This window comes from Rosa chinensis, chromosome 5 (genome assembly GCF_002994745.2).
Source record: "Rosa chinensis cultivar Old Blush chromosome 5, RchiOBHm-V2, whole genome shotgun sequence".
Classification (NCBI taxonomy): Eukaryota; Viridiplantae; Streptophyta; class Magnoliopsida; order Rosales; family Rosaceae; genus Rosa; species Rosa chinensis.
In genome coordinates, this window is record NC_037092.1 from 80146214 (window position 1) to 80162520 (window position 16307).

The 16307-nt window shown below is 39.7% G+C and overlaps 1 protein-coding gene across 1 annotated transcript; it reads left to right on the plus strand.

Moving 5' to 3' along the window:
• The first annotated feature begins 290 nt into the window (after positions 1-290).
• On the plus strand, positions 291-1508 carry LOC112167862 (scarecrow-like protein 18). Its single transcript, XM_024304956.2, has one exon. It carries the CDS (start codon positions 291-293, stop codon positions 1506-1508), a length of 1218 nt encoding a protein of 405 aa, XP_024160724.2.
• The last annotated feature ends 14799 nt before the right edge of the window (positions 1509-16307 follow it).

A 16307-nucleotide genomic window follows, 5' to 3' on the forward strand; every position in this document is an offset into this window, starting at 1 on the left:
TGAGAGATCAGTTTCCCCAAATATACCTGGTATCGATCGCAGTTACTATTGCCACTGCTCTATTCTATATATGTCTGCTCTGTGCACGCGTACAAGTCATTGAAACCTAGCTAGCTACCTCATCAAGATCTTAATCTCGCAGATAAATGCTCATGGGTTCATTCAATTCTTCCCATCATCAAAGAATAGTACCTCAACAACAAGAAGACCAAGATCCAGAGATTCACCCAGATCTACAACTGTATAACCAGCACCAGCACCAGTACCAGATTGCTCAGCAGCCATTGTTAATGTCACGCGGATTGACCTCCCGGCAACTCCTCATCAGCTGCGCTGAGCTCATTTCTCAGCTCGACTTCTCCTCCGCTCGCCGCCTCATTTCCATTCTATCCTCCTCGAATTCCTCCCCTTACGGAGACTCCACCGAGAGACTAGTCCACCAGTTCGTTCGGGCCCTCTCTCTCCGCCTGTCTGCAGTGGAGGCGGCTCCACGAGAAACCGTGAGTGTTGCCGCCGCGACTGCATCATCTGCCTCCACCTCCAACACGTTGCTGGAGGTGGAGACGGAAGCAGAAGAGGAGGCACTTCAGTCGTGCTACCTAACCCTAAACCAGATAACCCCATACATCAGGTTCAGCCACTTGACAGCGAATCAAGCCATCCTCGAAGCCATAGACTCGACTCACCACGCCATCCACATCCTCGACTTTGACATCAAACACGGCGTCCAATGGCCACCGTTGATGCAGGCCCTCGCGGAGAGATCCTACGGCTCAAGCTCATCTCTTCACCACCCTCCTCCGATGCTCCGCATCACCGCCACCGGTCGCGATCTCACTCTCCTCCGCCGAACCGGCGAGCGCCTCCTCCGGTTCGCCCAGTCTCTCGGCCTCACCTTCCACTTCCGCCCCATCGTTCTCTTAAACGACGTCGCAATGATCGACTACCTCAACCCGGCATCGCTCGGTCTCTTCTCTGACGAAGCCCTCGCTGTCAACTGCGTCCTCTACCTCCACAGACTCCTCACGGACGACGCACGTGACCTCCACCTCTTTCTCGACAAGATCAGAGGCTTGAACCCGAAGATAGTAACAGTAGCCGAGCGAGAAGCCAATCACAATAGCCCCATGTTTTTCAACAGGTTTGTCGAGGCGGTGGACCACTACGGCGCCGTTTTTGGCTCCTTGGAAGCTACCCTCCCGCCGAACAGCAGGGAGAGGCTGGCGGTGGAGCAGGTGTGGTTCGGAAGAGAGATTGCTGACGTGGTGGCGGCAGACGATGATCAAAGAAGAAAGCAGTTGAGGCATGAGAGATATGAGAATTGGGAGATGATGATGAGGAGGTCGGGGTTCTCGAATGTTCCGTTGAGTCCCTTCGCTCTTTCACAAGCGAAGCTTCTTCTCCGGCTTCACTACCCTTCCGAGGGTTACCAGCTTCACAGCCTCAAAGACTCGTTCTTCTTAGGTTGGATGAATCGTCCCCTTTTCTCAGTTTCTTCTTGGAACTAATTTATTTGCAGTACCAGTAGTACTATATAGAGGTAGAAATATATATACATATGCCCTTATAGCTAGAACTCAAATTCGAATCCTAACTAAGCTACTCCATCTGATTACTATATATGCATGGAATGATGGAAGAGTATATGTAATACCAAACATTGATGTGATGAATCTGGACGACGACGTTTGCATGCGAAGAAAACAGCAGCTTCCTCATAGCCATGCTTTGCACACTGTTTCTTTCTTTTAGCTATCTTTCTTTTGCTAGATAGCTAGCTAGCGTCTGAAATTGATCATGATCAGTGTTGTAAGGTTATAAATGTTTGGGCTTGATTTGATTTATTTGTTTTTGTAGTTTTTATGATCATCTTTAGTGATGGGATGATCTCTTTTTAATTATTTAATTTTGTATAACCAATTCATCTTCGAGCTTTTGGAAAGCAACAGTTAGCTGCGAAGTGGAGCTAGCATATCTAATCTCTTTGATTAATATATTAATTAATTTTTATCTGAATTTTGTACTTTATTATTGAGCACCATTTTCTACTTGAGCTATGAGTAGCACTAATATGCTAGTTTTGAAAGATTCAAGTAGTTTTTCTTTTTAATATATGCTAACTATGCTTCGCTTTTGGTTGAAATGACAAATACTTTAGCTTTATTAACAAATCTCTATCATGGAATACCATTACCACCATCTTCTCTTTGTCTCAATCTTAATAAAATAAAGGCAATGTTTAAAGTGGAAATGTATGGGTATGGTGTTTGCAAATGAAAACCACTCCTTGTTCCCCAAAATTCCTTTGTCTCCTCCAACGTTGTGCTTTCAAGATTAAAAAGGAGGGGATACATGAGCATTCTTGTTTCTAGCACTAAGTAGCTAGCCGTATATACCTGTAGGCTGTCTTTTAGTCTTAACTCAACCATTTATTACCCTAATTTATGCCGTCTGTCCCCTCAACAACACCATCAAAGTTCTCAAAATAGAGCATTTCTTGCTCACCTTGCCTCCTCTACGACCATACATCTCTAAACCCCCCTGCCCAGCCAGGGATCCCTCCTGTCTTCTCTAAATGATCTATCTGGTTTTTAATTAAGGACCACTAGTTAGTTAATCTCTTACTTACATGCAACAGCCTTAATGGTCCTCAACATTGCCCTAGCTGAGATTCTCTATGTTTCTTTATAGATGCACATATGCTTCTTTTATATTATGCATGGATAAACAGAATTTTTTGTTCTCTTGTTATGTTGTCTGTCAATTAACTTGGATCATTGATCACAGAGAATGCATAAAGTCAATCTGAACCATTTAGCAAATGCTATATTGTTTAACAAACAAAACATATAAAAGACGTTTGAAAACACGATATTATTTGTATATCGATACATCACTTAGTGATGTCCAGTAGTACACCTTAATATGAAGAGTTATTGCTGATATGTGGCAATGTGTTGTTTCAGTTTAACCTTTTTTTTTTATTATCGAGATGTACGCGGTATTTTTAAAGATCTCTTAGGTTTAGAGACTAATTTTTATGGGAGGTCAGGCCAAAACTCTTCCTCCACCTTCGTCACTAAAAATAGATTGAGATTTCAATTTCAATCAGCGTTAGTGAGATTCGAATCCGAATGTGGGCATTCCACATCTGGAAGATCTTATAAATCTAACCACATGTGGTGGTTTGTTTTAATTTTAACTTGATTTAACCGTCAGGGTATAGGGTTTCAAAAGTTGAGAACAAACTCTAAATCTGAGCAACTAATTATCAACACGTATTAACGACATGTCAAATAACAGTTCATCAAATATATCATGCATAATTAATGCTGTTTGATACCCAATATGCAGAATGGTTTCAACTAAAAGTCACAAAGACATCACCCAACTACCCAATTTCAGCCGTGGTAGTACTTCTAACTCACTATACTAGTACATCTTGGTACATATAGCGAGCTATCCTGATTTACGTACTATACAAAAAGTTTACCTTCCTTCAGGTTTTTCCATTATTAGATTTGGAGCAGATGTAAATATGACTAGTTGAAAAATTAATGGTCAAGTAGCCAGATTTTGATTCTCAATCATCCCGGGTACTTGCATATTCTTATAAATCACATAATCACATGCTCTAAACTCTAAAGCATGCATGGTACGTAAAAATTCTCTTGACTGTACATAACAGAAATTAATTAATGCACCATCCACTTATTTAGCGCAGTGTTGATACATGGAGGTTAATGTTAGTAGATAATCAAGCTCATGATTATCTAGAGTAGTTTGCTTTGCTTGGCTGTAGACAGCGACCCAGCAAGTGATAAGATGGTTACAAGGGCATGGCAACGCAAAGCTTAACTTGGCTTGCTGGGCTTGCGTGTTGGGATGACTAATACAACTGAACAGGGTTTCAGAGCTCTAGCTTGCTAGGGTTGGTGTAATGCAACATGGCGTTGACAGAAGACATATGCATCCATCTTTTCCTTTCCATCCATCTGATTCAGACGTAACCTTTTGGCCAGTACGTCTTGTTTCTTTGGACGAACCCCAGTTAACTCTTTTCTTGTTCATTGATTAACATTGCTAGCTCTTGGTAAGTTGATATACTTGGATTTTGATGCTCCTTGATCTCTCTTAGTCTCTTATTACTTATCTCATCGTCACATGCAATTAATGGACAATGGCAGATGGGATGTATTGAGTTTTGGACCATCGTAACACTGTTTTCCAAAAAGAATCCTTGGGATTATGCCACTCCAGGTTCAGGGTTTTTCTTTGGCCACTCTAAGAGCAAGTCCACCGGTATGACTTTGCCCGGGCAAAGTGAGGGAATGATGATGTGGTGACCGGGCATGGAGAAAAAACAACTTCCACCGGTGAAAGCTTGGCCGGGCAAAACCCACCCCTTCTTGACTACAGTCAAGAAAATAGTCAAGTGCATGACTATTTTCCTAGCCAATCAAGTTTGCTGCCAGCACGGCCCGAGCTCCCCACATGGCTGACGTCAGCCACTACGGCCAGAGAGAGACGCGAAGGACAACCGCCGACTTGTGCTTCTCCAGCGTCGCCACCAACACGTGGCGCTTCTCGTCTTGCGGTCTCCCCCACACCCGGCTTCGACGGTTCACCGACCCGGTGTAGACGGTCCCGTCCTTCGCCACCGCCACCGCACTCACGGCGTCCTCGTGCCCCTTGACGGACTCTACGCAGCGGAGGTTGGAGTCCCGCCAAATCTTCAAGGTCTGGAAGTTTATGGCACCGACTGTTGGGAGATGAAGCAGAGGTGAGAGACGGAGAGGTTTGGGGCGTCGAGTTGGAAGATGAGCTTCTGAAGGGAGGGGATAGATGGCAGCGTCTGGAGGGAGAGGTTGGAATGGAGGTTGGTGTTGCAGGTGTCGCTGTACTGGAGGAGCTGCTGGGGTTTTAAATGAAAAGTTAAAAAATTAAATAATGAACAACGAATTCCAACAGTGAAAAGTGAACAGTATTGACCGGGCAAGGAAAAAAACGGGTGCAAACCTATGTCCAGTGGCAGTGAATAGTAACTTGACTGGTCGAATTCTTGACTTCTCGACTTTGCCTTTTCTTGACTACGGGTGCACTTGCTCTAATGGATTGTAGCGTCCAGGTATAGATCCCACATTTTAATTGGCTGACTATATTACATTAACTACGTATATATTTCGTTTTACTGATATCTACGTATAAATAGCAATAGTTTTATAAATTTATTCAATATAAATCACTTATGATAAGTATCATTAGAGTATTTTGACATGCATCAATAATTATTCACATACTGTATATTTGAGCAGTACAATCACTTTCAAACATACTAGTTAGGTTTCTTTCTCTTTTTATTATTATCAATAAGATGGAATTGTAGTGCAAGTTTTATGGTCAAAATTAGCAACGGTAGACTGAATACATGAATGGGAAGGCTATATAGAGTTATGTAAGTATTAGCCTGTTAGGGTTAGGGTTCTGCAGCCCATACCAATGATTTTTTTACAATATATATGTACAAGTATATGGTTAGTGGGCATTTCCCTTAACCTGGTAAACTGTTAATTAACACTTTCCGGTTTGCATTTTGTAACCATGAGTAGCAGTGGCGGAGCCACATAGGGGCACAGTGGGTCACGGGACCCACTAATGGTTTTACATATAAATTAGATTAAGTTAATATATATACCAAGTAGCCATCATGGCGCAGCGGTAATATTGCTTTTTGCCTTGAAACACTTTCAGGGTTCGATTCTCCTTAGCTTCAGCATTTTTGTTTTAATTATTTAAGTAACTTAGTTGGTCTATGGATTAATTAATTATACAGAAAAATTCAGCATTTTTGTTTTAATTATTTAAGTAACTTAGTTGGTCTATGGATTAATTAATTATACAGAAAAATTCTTGAAACACTTTCAGGGTTCGATTCTCCTTAACTTCAGCATTTTTGTTTTAATTATTTAAGTAACTTAGTTGGTCTATGGATTAATTAATTATACAGAAAAATTCTTTATTTAATACACAAGAAAAATCAAATCTTGTTCCAATTTGATACTTGATCGTTTGATTTGATTTATTGAGAAAGACATTTTAGTAGTATAAATAAGGAAAATGTTTAGAAACGATTTTAAAATATGAAATCTCGTTGAGAACAATTATCATTTTAATAGATAGAATTTTAAATAGAGATTTTCATATTTTAATATTTTATATTTGTGCCCCAGTTAACTTTAAATTCTGGCTCCGCCTCTGATGAGTAGTACTCCCATGCCATTCTATGCATGTGTTTCCATAAGTTCTTCTAGGAATGTGTCTGTTAAGTGTTAAAGTGACTCGGAGAGAGAAAAAGAAGAGGATAAATCAATTTGTTAAACTTCGATCACAGGCTCGATCTTTCTTATATTCCATCATTTTATTCTTCAATTTCCAATGTGTGAATGGCTTAATTCTTCTTCCCACATTTACCTCATAGAAAACGAACAAGACAAAAGTCAAATCATCCCCAACCTACTCTCCCCCACTGAATATATCTCCTGGGCAATGGGCATGGGCTGCATACCATTATTTTTAATTAATTAAATGAATTGCAATCATTTTTTCCTCTTAATTTAAATGATCTGATTTTTGTTTTCTTCGTCAATTAATGTACGTAGATCGGTAGATATCTATTGTATATATATCAGTAGGTAGTAATAAGTAGTAACATTTAATTATGCATACATATAGAAGAAATGTGGTAGCTATAGCTATATGTAGGGCTATGACGTACTAATAATAAAACGTAGATACGTCCTTATCACAATGATCGATCTTTTGCAGATCGAGAATAGAGATATGAATCAAAATAACCTAGCTAGCTAGTTTTCCAGTTGATGATTGTGGTTGTTAAAGTAAAACCTTCCCTTCTCATCAATTAATCTTCTTCAATCTTCTTCCTTCTTTGTCCATCCCAAAGCTCTATGTAAAAAGATGTCAATCAGATCGAAAAGATGCATGGATATATGTGGACACACAAAGCCATATGATCTTTCTTTGAGAGGGAGGGAGGGAGCTCGAGAGAGAGAGAGAGAGAGAGTTATAGTTTGGATATGATGGTGATAAATAAATGAAGCCTGGGGATAGTAATGGAGTGTAATGTATGAGACGAGGATCAGCTGGAGGGAGGGAGGAGGGAGAGAGAGAGAGAGAGAGCAGGTGCAGGTATTCTGCGGATCATTATATATCTCCGATCCTGTTACATACATCTATTACTATCACTGCACAGTGCACACTGAACCCTGGCACCCTGCGCAGCAATATATATATCTTAATATTAGGGTCAATTGCAGAAACCAGCTCTCAATTATTGGGGAGGTTTCACTTTCAAAACCACTATAGAAATGTACACATACATATTGAGAGTGAGAAGGCCCCAACGTTTTGAAAATATTACAGTCGAGCCAACTATTACAGTCGAGCCAACTATTACAGTTCAGTCAACCGTTATTTTCGACCAAAAAAAAAAAGTCAACCATTAAATGTCTAGGAAACTCATTTCGTTAGATAATGTGAAACAATTTTACGAAGAGAAAGGCATATTAAAGCCAGAATACGATACAACATGGAAGCGGTTCTATTACATCGGTTGCCCTTCAAATCTAACTAAAACGAGATGTTGATAACTCTTAAAAATGTGTGCAAACAAACTGTTAAAACATTAATTTACAGGCATGTTAACTCACCCTTATGTCATATGAATATCCAATTTTTAAGATGTTCAACCCGGTTGTCTCATTTTGTTTTCTTCAGTGTTGACCTTGGGGTAAATAGTAATTGACCAAAAAAAGATTGAGGCGAACCTCTAAGTTCGGATCCGACATTACCACATTTTAAAGACTTGAAAGTCGAAAAACTTGAGAGTTCAAAGTGATTATCTTAGTTTGGTCCTCTTAGTGCGGCCTTGACATTCAACCAAACTAAAGGTCAACAGTACTAAAGTGTTTACGCTCCCAACTAAAATCCGAGGACCAAAACGAAATCAACTCCATACTTTTGGATAGGTGGGGTTGTAGCTAGGGATATGCCAAAGTGGCAAGTTGCAATAAGGGTCTGTGGCCGTGCGTGCAAAACAAGTTACAGTAAGAGCAGCACAGAAGGCACTGTACTGCTATGAGCGCTTGTGGTTTGCTTTTGGTGTTCGTACTTACACTTGTGCATTATCATCGATCTCCAAAATGCACCAAATGATTGATTTAATGAGAGAGACCACTCTAGCTTTGGTTTCAGCACACACGCAAAGGGCCATGGGAATAAATGAAAATTGAACACTAGGGCATCTAATACATCCATTTTAGAAGTAGATAATGTAGCTATAGCCTAGTAGGGTAAGGATTATTATGCTCCTTGAAGCATAGGCCTCACGAGCCCCATCATAAAGGACTGACCATGAAGATGTGTAATCTTATGATTACAACACCCAAAAGTTGTTCATAGATTTTGGGACTCACAGAGTTGCTACAAATATTACTCCCCACATCATGTTTGCTTCAAGAATCTTTGCTTCAGCCTTCATAAGATAGATTCTTATGTATCAGTAGTATTTCAAAGATTCTCATATACCATAAGGAGCAATTTGATGGACATGAGGTTCACCTTTTAAGTACTTCATGGCATATTCCATTGCATGAATGGTAAATAAGTAATCTCACTTTCGTAAAACGTTTCCAATGCATGATTCCATCTCCTTTTAACTTAAAAAGTTAAACATCGATAACATTAATTGGCCTTAATTCATGAAGGAACTTGGTTCTCAATTTGTGAATATTCATTTGAAGTCAATTGGAGATGGAAAAAAAGAAAAGAAAAAACAGACTTTAATGTATCTATGCTGTGTTAATTATTAACTGAATGGTGTGTTTGGTGGATCACTGGATCCTCTAGGATTAAGAAATAATGCTTTGATTGCACAATTGCTTGCTTTCTAGCTCCGTACATACGGTTCAATTAGTCGAAATAGCTGGCAGACGGCTGGCTCAGGCCACGAATATCTGATGGGCCTCCAATAGTCTGATTTTATAATTTTTAGAAAGGTTCATTTCTGGCTTTCTGCTAGACACACTCAGGTTAGATTCCGTCCCATATGCGAGCTGAACTGGGTATTTGACACCTTTAATACATTTTTATTGCTTCTTTTTGTTTAAGGAAAAGAGAACTGTACATAGAATTGAGAGAATAGTTGTGTTTTTCATTGATAATAGGAGCCCCTATATATAGGGAGTACAAGTACATAATCTTTAAGTACAAGACATCCTATTCTAATTAGAACTAGGAATCTAAAACATTCTCTCATATTACAACTATAGAAAGTAATCATAGTCCGGTAAGACACACATAATCATGATATCCTTCAACACTCTCCCTTGTGCCGACCAAACATGATGTCATCGTGACACCATGACGCTTTAAATGTTGTCTCGTTAAAAACCTTGCTTGAGTAATAAAAACCAAGTGGGACAAAAACAACCTCGAGGAGGAGAAAAAGAGTAGAACACGCCCTTCACTCTTCGAGATCAAATATCATGCCCCCTGATGTCGAGATCTCCCCCTGATTGCTACAATCAAGGGAGTTCATATATTTTTCTCATTCAGATTACTCTTCATATGTTTATCGAATGTGGATTTAGGTAACGTCTTAGTGAATAAGTCCGTTACATTATCCTCTGATTGAATTTACTCTTCGAGATCAAATATCATGCCCCCTGATGTCGAGATCTCCCCTTGATTGTAGGAGTTTAGATATTTTTCTCATTCAGATACTCTTCACATGTTTATCGAATGTGGATTTAGATAACGTCTTAGTGAATAAGTCCGCTACATTATCCTCTGATTGAATTTGATTTTCTTCAATCTTTAGAAGTATTTGTTATTGCTGATTTTAAAAGAATTTAGGCGATATATGCTTGGTGTTGTCGCCCATGATGAAACCTTACTTCATTTGTTCAATGAAAGCTGCATTATCCTCATAAATACACTTAGGTTCATCTGTGGTAGACTTCAAACCACAAGTTCTTCGAATATGTCCAACTATGAATCTCAACCATATGCATTCATGAATTGCTTTATAAAGAGCAATAATCTTTGCATGATTCGAAGAAGTAGTGACAAGGGTCTGCTTTGTAGACCTCTAAGATATCGCGGTGCTTCCCATGGTAAAGATATAACCAGTTTGGGAACAACTTTTGTGAGGGTCAGAGAGGTACCCTATATAAGCAAAACCCATCAAAACGTCATCATCATTGTGACAAAGGAAGGGAGGACGCCAACCACCTACAACGGTGGCGGCGCTGTGCTCCCCGGTCCCTAGCCAGTGGCGCGCAGTGTTGACGATGGCCTTCGAGCTAATGGAGTGTGATTCCATTCTTTCATCATTTCTTTTCTCTCTGTAGGGATAAAACAAGCCCATATCTATTGTATCTTTTAAGTATCGAAAGATTGTCTTTACACCAGTCAAATGGTGTCTCGTTGGCGCAGGGCTACATTTAGCCAACAAGTTCACAACAAATGAGGTGTCCGGTCTTGTATTGTGCTAAATACAATAACGCGCCTATTGCACTTAGGTAGGACACTTTTGTCACTAACACGTCTTCGTCATCATCCCTGGGATGAAACGGATCCCTCTTAGGGTCAAGACTACAGACGACCATGGGAATGCTTACAGGCTTGATTTTATAAAAATGCTTAAGCATCCATTGACACGGTATTCAAGTTCTATATCTAGACAAAATTGTGTTTCCCAAGGTCCTTCATCTCAAACTCAGATTTTCAGGTATTCAGCGGTTTCCCTTAACTCATCAAGGGTTCCAATTATATTCATCAACATAAACCGCGACAGTTGCAAATCTGAAACTTGTCATGGAAACGCGTGGGCATAGTTCATCATATCCCTTTCCAATCAAGTAGTCACTTTAGTGAGCGTTTCAATCTCATTGCAAACTCGCTCCGTGGTCTAGAGCCACTTGATTTGGGTAAATGAAGTCCATCAGGGACCTTCATGTATGTTTTTGTATCTAGATCCCCATAAAGATATGTAATGACCACATTCGTAAGCTTCATGTTCAGTTATTTGGAAACTACCAAACTGACAAGGTAGTGAAGTGCAATGACATCCATTACATGAGCATATGTCTCCTCGTAGTCGATTTCAGGACTTTTGTGATCAGAATCCTTGGGCCATGAGGCAAGTCTATAATCTCTTTTTTCTCATCACGCTTTCTAACAAAGACCTATTTATGTCAACAAGTTTTATGTTAGGAGGTATCGACATCTCCAAACCCGAAATTCTTCCTCTTTGTTAGTGAATCCAATTCAACATGGATCACATATTTCCATTTAGGCCAATTTTTCTTTACGTTGGTATTCTTCAACGGAGCAAGGTTAGATGTCAATGGTCTCAATAATCCAACGTCCTCATGTACACTAGTGTAGTTTGTAGAGATCTCTATATTCTCACGTTGCGGCGTCCCCCAACGATGTCTCGTGGACATAACCACAATCTAGAATATTCTCATGAGACGGATTTTGAGTATCAATGATCAATGGATCAGGTTGTGCCAAACTTGCTATCTTCCTAGGGTGAGAATACATCGAACCTATGGGTCTCCTACACTCTCTAACGGAACCCACGGCCTATGACGCCATTATGCCACCTTGTGGCGTCACCATGCCACCATCCATGGTGGTGGTGCAATGTCCTCTTGAGGGGACATCTCCTTTGGGTGGCACCATGTCATTTTGAGGGGACATCAACCTTGCAGGCATGTTTGTAGCAAGTATATGTGATCTCGTCACTTTTAGGGGAACAAGATGAGACATAGTTGGGACAGACTACGACAATTCATGTCAAACCTATTAAACATTGACTTTCTTATCTCCCCCTAATGACTGGAAAACTGCCTCATCAAAGTGACAATCCTTAAATTTGGCGGTAAAGAGATCGCCTGTCAAAGGTTCTACATAGAGGACTTATAGTTGGAAATTTATATCCAACACAAATATATATGCATTCGTTGCTAATGACTTATTTTGATGCGTTGTGGCGGCGCGATTGACACATAAACCGCACACTCAAATATGTGCAAGTACGAGATATTAGACTTGTACCTAGTCACTAGCTGTAACGCAAAGAAAGGTGAGTGGTGGTGGGTCATAGACGAATTAGCATAGCTGCATGCGATATTGCATAACCTCAAGTGGAAATATTGGTGCGCATTACCAATGGCCGGGCTACCATCGTAGTCGTTGAATGATGGCATTCCGTGAGACCATTTGGGCGCGTACATGGGAATATGATGCCCAATATCAATCCCCAATGATATGCAGTAGTCATCGAAAATTTTTGAAGTAAAACTCTCTAACATTATCAAGTGAATTGACTAAATGGGATGATCCGATAGTGAGTCTTTAGCCATATGATCTGGGCCAAGAGTTTATCATAAGCAGCGTTATGAGTGAATGATAGCGCGACATATGACCAGCGTGTCTGCGTGTCAATCAACATCATACAACATCTAAATGATTCCCAAGTTGGTTGAATCGGTCCACTGAATCCCCTTGGATTCTATGAGAACACGTGTCATTTGCATAGGATGATCTCAATCCTAATTTAGCTAAAAAGCAAGCTTTGTAAAATGAGCGATTGGCCTTAGAATCAACCAATGAGAATTTTGGTTGAGCCACAAAATTAGAAGTGGAGAGAGGTAGCACGTTGCCACCCTTGGCGTCAATGTCAAGCTCTTGCCATAGGGGGGTGACGGCATCGCTCTTTTTCGGCTAGTGACAGATGGTGGCGGCACCGTGAGGCGCGGCGGCGGTCCGGGTGTCTCCTTGAATAAACTTTTGATTCTTACTTCTCTTCGCTCGGAAGAAACGATATCCCTGTGAAGTCTTTAATATACAGATCAGCATATCATGACTTGGATATCCCAAATGGTCATGCCAAAGCCTGTATATGTCGGAATCCTAAAAGGTAATCTCTTATGACGTTGTTGGATTCAATTATTCGAATAGTGGTTACATATAACCCACTAGAGAGACATAAACTTCTCTAATACTCGTTTTCGTCCGTAGTCATTAGAGGCAATGGAAATGAACTTATGTCCATTCTCACTAGATGTTTCCATATGGAAACCATTAGCTCTAATATCTTTTAAATAAGTGTTAATTCTTGTTTACTCAAAAAACACTAGTATTGTGCCCACTTGCATCAACAGGTTTGTATTGTGCCAATTTATACAAATCTTAGAGGAAAAGACCTATAAGGGTAGTTTTTTCTAAACTAGTGCCTAATATGTCATATGCTGATTTTTGGATCTAACCTTTGTTTTTTCTTAGAAAATCCTGTTCAAACTTATGAGAAAAACAAAACTAGCCTTTAACATGCCCAAGTTTTTCACCTAACGGCACCCTGCCTAGCGGTTACTTTAACAAGCGGAATCACTGCTACTTGTTTCTATTTTAAGCCGAGGCAAGTTTTTCTAAAAAATAGAAAGTTTAATCCTAAAAATAGTACAGGAGTAAAGGCAGAAATAGATATAAATATTAAACATCAAGCTAAAATAATGACAAGGTGGATGAGCAATCTGAAATGATTTATTCAAACCTAATTACAGACTAAAATTCAGAGCCTCATTCTCGGAGGTAAACAGCTAAGAAGCTGTTTAGCTATCCATAAGAATCATTTACAGATACTTACTTGAAAAGAAAGTACTCCATACTTAGACAGAAAGGAAAGAGCCCACTGCTACTATGGCTTTCTTACTTCTTGAGAGAATATGATTATGCTCAATTTTCTTATTCTAGAAGTGCTTGAGGTTATGCTCATGGGTGAAACTAGCTTCTTCGTCTTCACTGGTTTCTTCTTCTTCTTCTTCTTCAGAAGATTCTTCAATAAGCAATTCTTTTTGTTGCTTAATTTGAAGCACAGGTTCAAATTTGGGTTTATAGGGCTTAGGATCACTACTATTCTGTTGCGATCTCTGATATTGAGTAGTAAAGTTTGGACCTACTACACTTTTTGCTTGAGTAAGCCGGTCGGCCCAGAACACCCGTTCTCCTTTTCTGAAGCCTATCGCTTCTTCATCTTGAATAAATAGTTGTTGGAGAATGAAATCATTTCCCAACAAGAAATCTGATCATTGGCCTTTTGATTGCCAAAGGGTATTGATTACAAATGTTCCTCTACCAATGGTGATGTGAACATTTCTAGCTACCTTGTTCATGGTTAAATGGCTTCCATCAAACTAGACACCAGTAGCTATTCTTTTCTTATCTTCTTTCCAAAGTTCTTCTGGAATTGCAAATTTTTTTGCAACTGTGAATCCTGACCCATTATCTACAAATGCATGTAGATGATATTTTTTGTGATCAGGGAGTTTTAATCCAATCTATATGTAGTTGCTGTATTTACTAGTAGAGACAATTTTCGAATGTTGTAGCTCATTTTCTTGAGCTTGTTCCTGTGGTATGAATGGTTTACATTCTTCTGGTGGTTCAACTAGTTCTATATTTTCATCGATTTTTTCTTCCTTGATTTCTGAGGAAGAGGGTTCCACAATATTTTGGAACAAAGTTTCTAATTCTTTCTCTTTTTGCTCAGAGAAATATTATTCATATTCTACCAATTGGCTGATAAGGCCATTCTTGGTTTTTCTTCTTACTTCAGCTATGAAGCATTTTTTGTGATAAGTCGTTTTAGACTCTTCACAAAACATAGGAAGTCCATTCTTTTCATGACATAAGCAATAGTCACAAACGAATGTACCAGGGTTCACCTGATAAGAAGACGTCATTGCTTCTGTCTTACTTTCTTCCCAGTTTTTGACTCTTCGAACATTCATCTGTCTAGATTCTAAGTATTCTACTTCAGAATCTATTTCAGAATCAGATGATTCTTCTTCTTCAGACCAGATAGAGTAAACTGACCTGTCATCTTCTTCGTCATTAGAATAGGCTATTTCGTAGCCTTTCATATTTGCTGTTTCTACTATGGGCTTATATTCTTCAAATAGAGCTTTAGTAGATCTTTTACCCTTTTCTGGGCATTCATTGGCATAGTGCCCTTCAGCTTTACATAACCAGTATCTGCAAGCTTTTTTGCCTAATTGCTTATTCTGATGGTTGGTTTGATGATTCTTCTTTTTCTTGAAAAATTTCTTTTTTAGATCTTCATCTTGTTGTTTCTTGACATTGGAGTTTTTCTTAAATTTCCAATCTTTTTTCTTATTACTCTTTCTGAATCTTTTCGAGTAATAATTTTCTTTTCTTTTTCTGTAGAACTTGGATTCATGGCATCCCCAGTTGGTAGGCATATCCAATATTCCATAACAGAAATTTTCAACTTTTTTGAGTTGTTTCTCAGCCATTTTGGCTCTAAGATTTGCCTTGCATTGTTCTTTCAGTAATTGCCTAATTCTTTCGGCAATTCCCCCAACTGAAAATCTTTCAATTGGTTTTTCAGCTATGCTTTCTCTCACAGCTGTTCTCCATGGTTCGGGGAGTTTTGTGTGTAACAGGTTGACTAGATTAGTATTTTCTAGTTCACCTATCCTGCAGTAGTATTCTTGAAATTCATTCAAGTATTCTTCAAAATATCTCATGTCACAGATTTTGAGAGCATAGATATTTGATTTGGCTGTTTCTTTAGCCTTTTCACTCAGATTTGAGCAAGGTTCTAAAAATCGGCCTAGGCGGCTAAGCGCAACCACCCCGTTCCGATTATGGCCTAGTCGATCGAGCTAGGCGCTGGGTAGAAAGTCGGCCGCCTGGGCAGTGCTGGGCGTTGCTGGGCGGTGTTGGGAGGTCGGCGATTAGGCGTTTCGGTGATATATATTTTTTTCAAATCTTTGACAAAACCAAATCCCAGACCCAATCACTTGCCGCACAGCTTCTCTCCCTCTCTCCTCTGAGTCCTCTCTCCGTCCTATTCTCTCTTCGACGGTGATGGACTGACGGTGGTAACTGGTAAGTCTGGGTTTATGGGTTTGTGTTTTTCACTCTTCAATCTTCATAGTCTTTAATTGATCGGTCTTTTACTGCGACTGCGTTACTGGGTTTTCAATTTTCAGTCTTCCATTCTTCAAGCAGTAGAGCAGACGTCCTCAAGAGTCAAGGCTCAAGCAGATTTATGGGTTCTTGAAGGCTTGAAGGTTGGGTTCAATCGATACTTCGATTTCAGTTTTTGATTTCAAATTCTTGAAGCTGGGTTTGATTTCAGATTTCTAGGTAAGTTGCTTGGTTACTTACTTTACTTACAGACTTGAGGATTC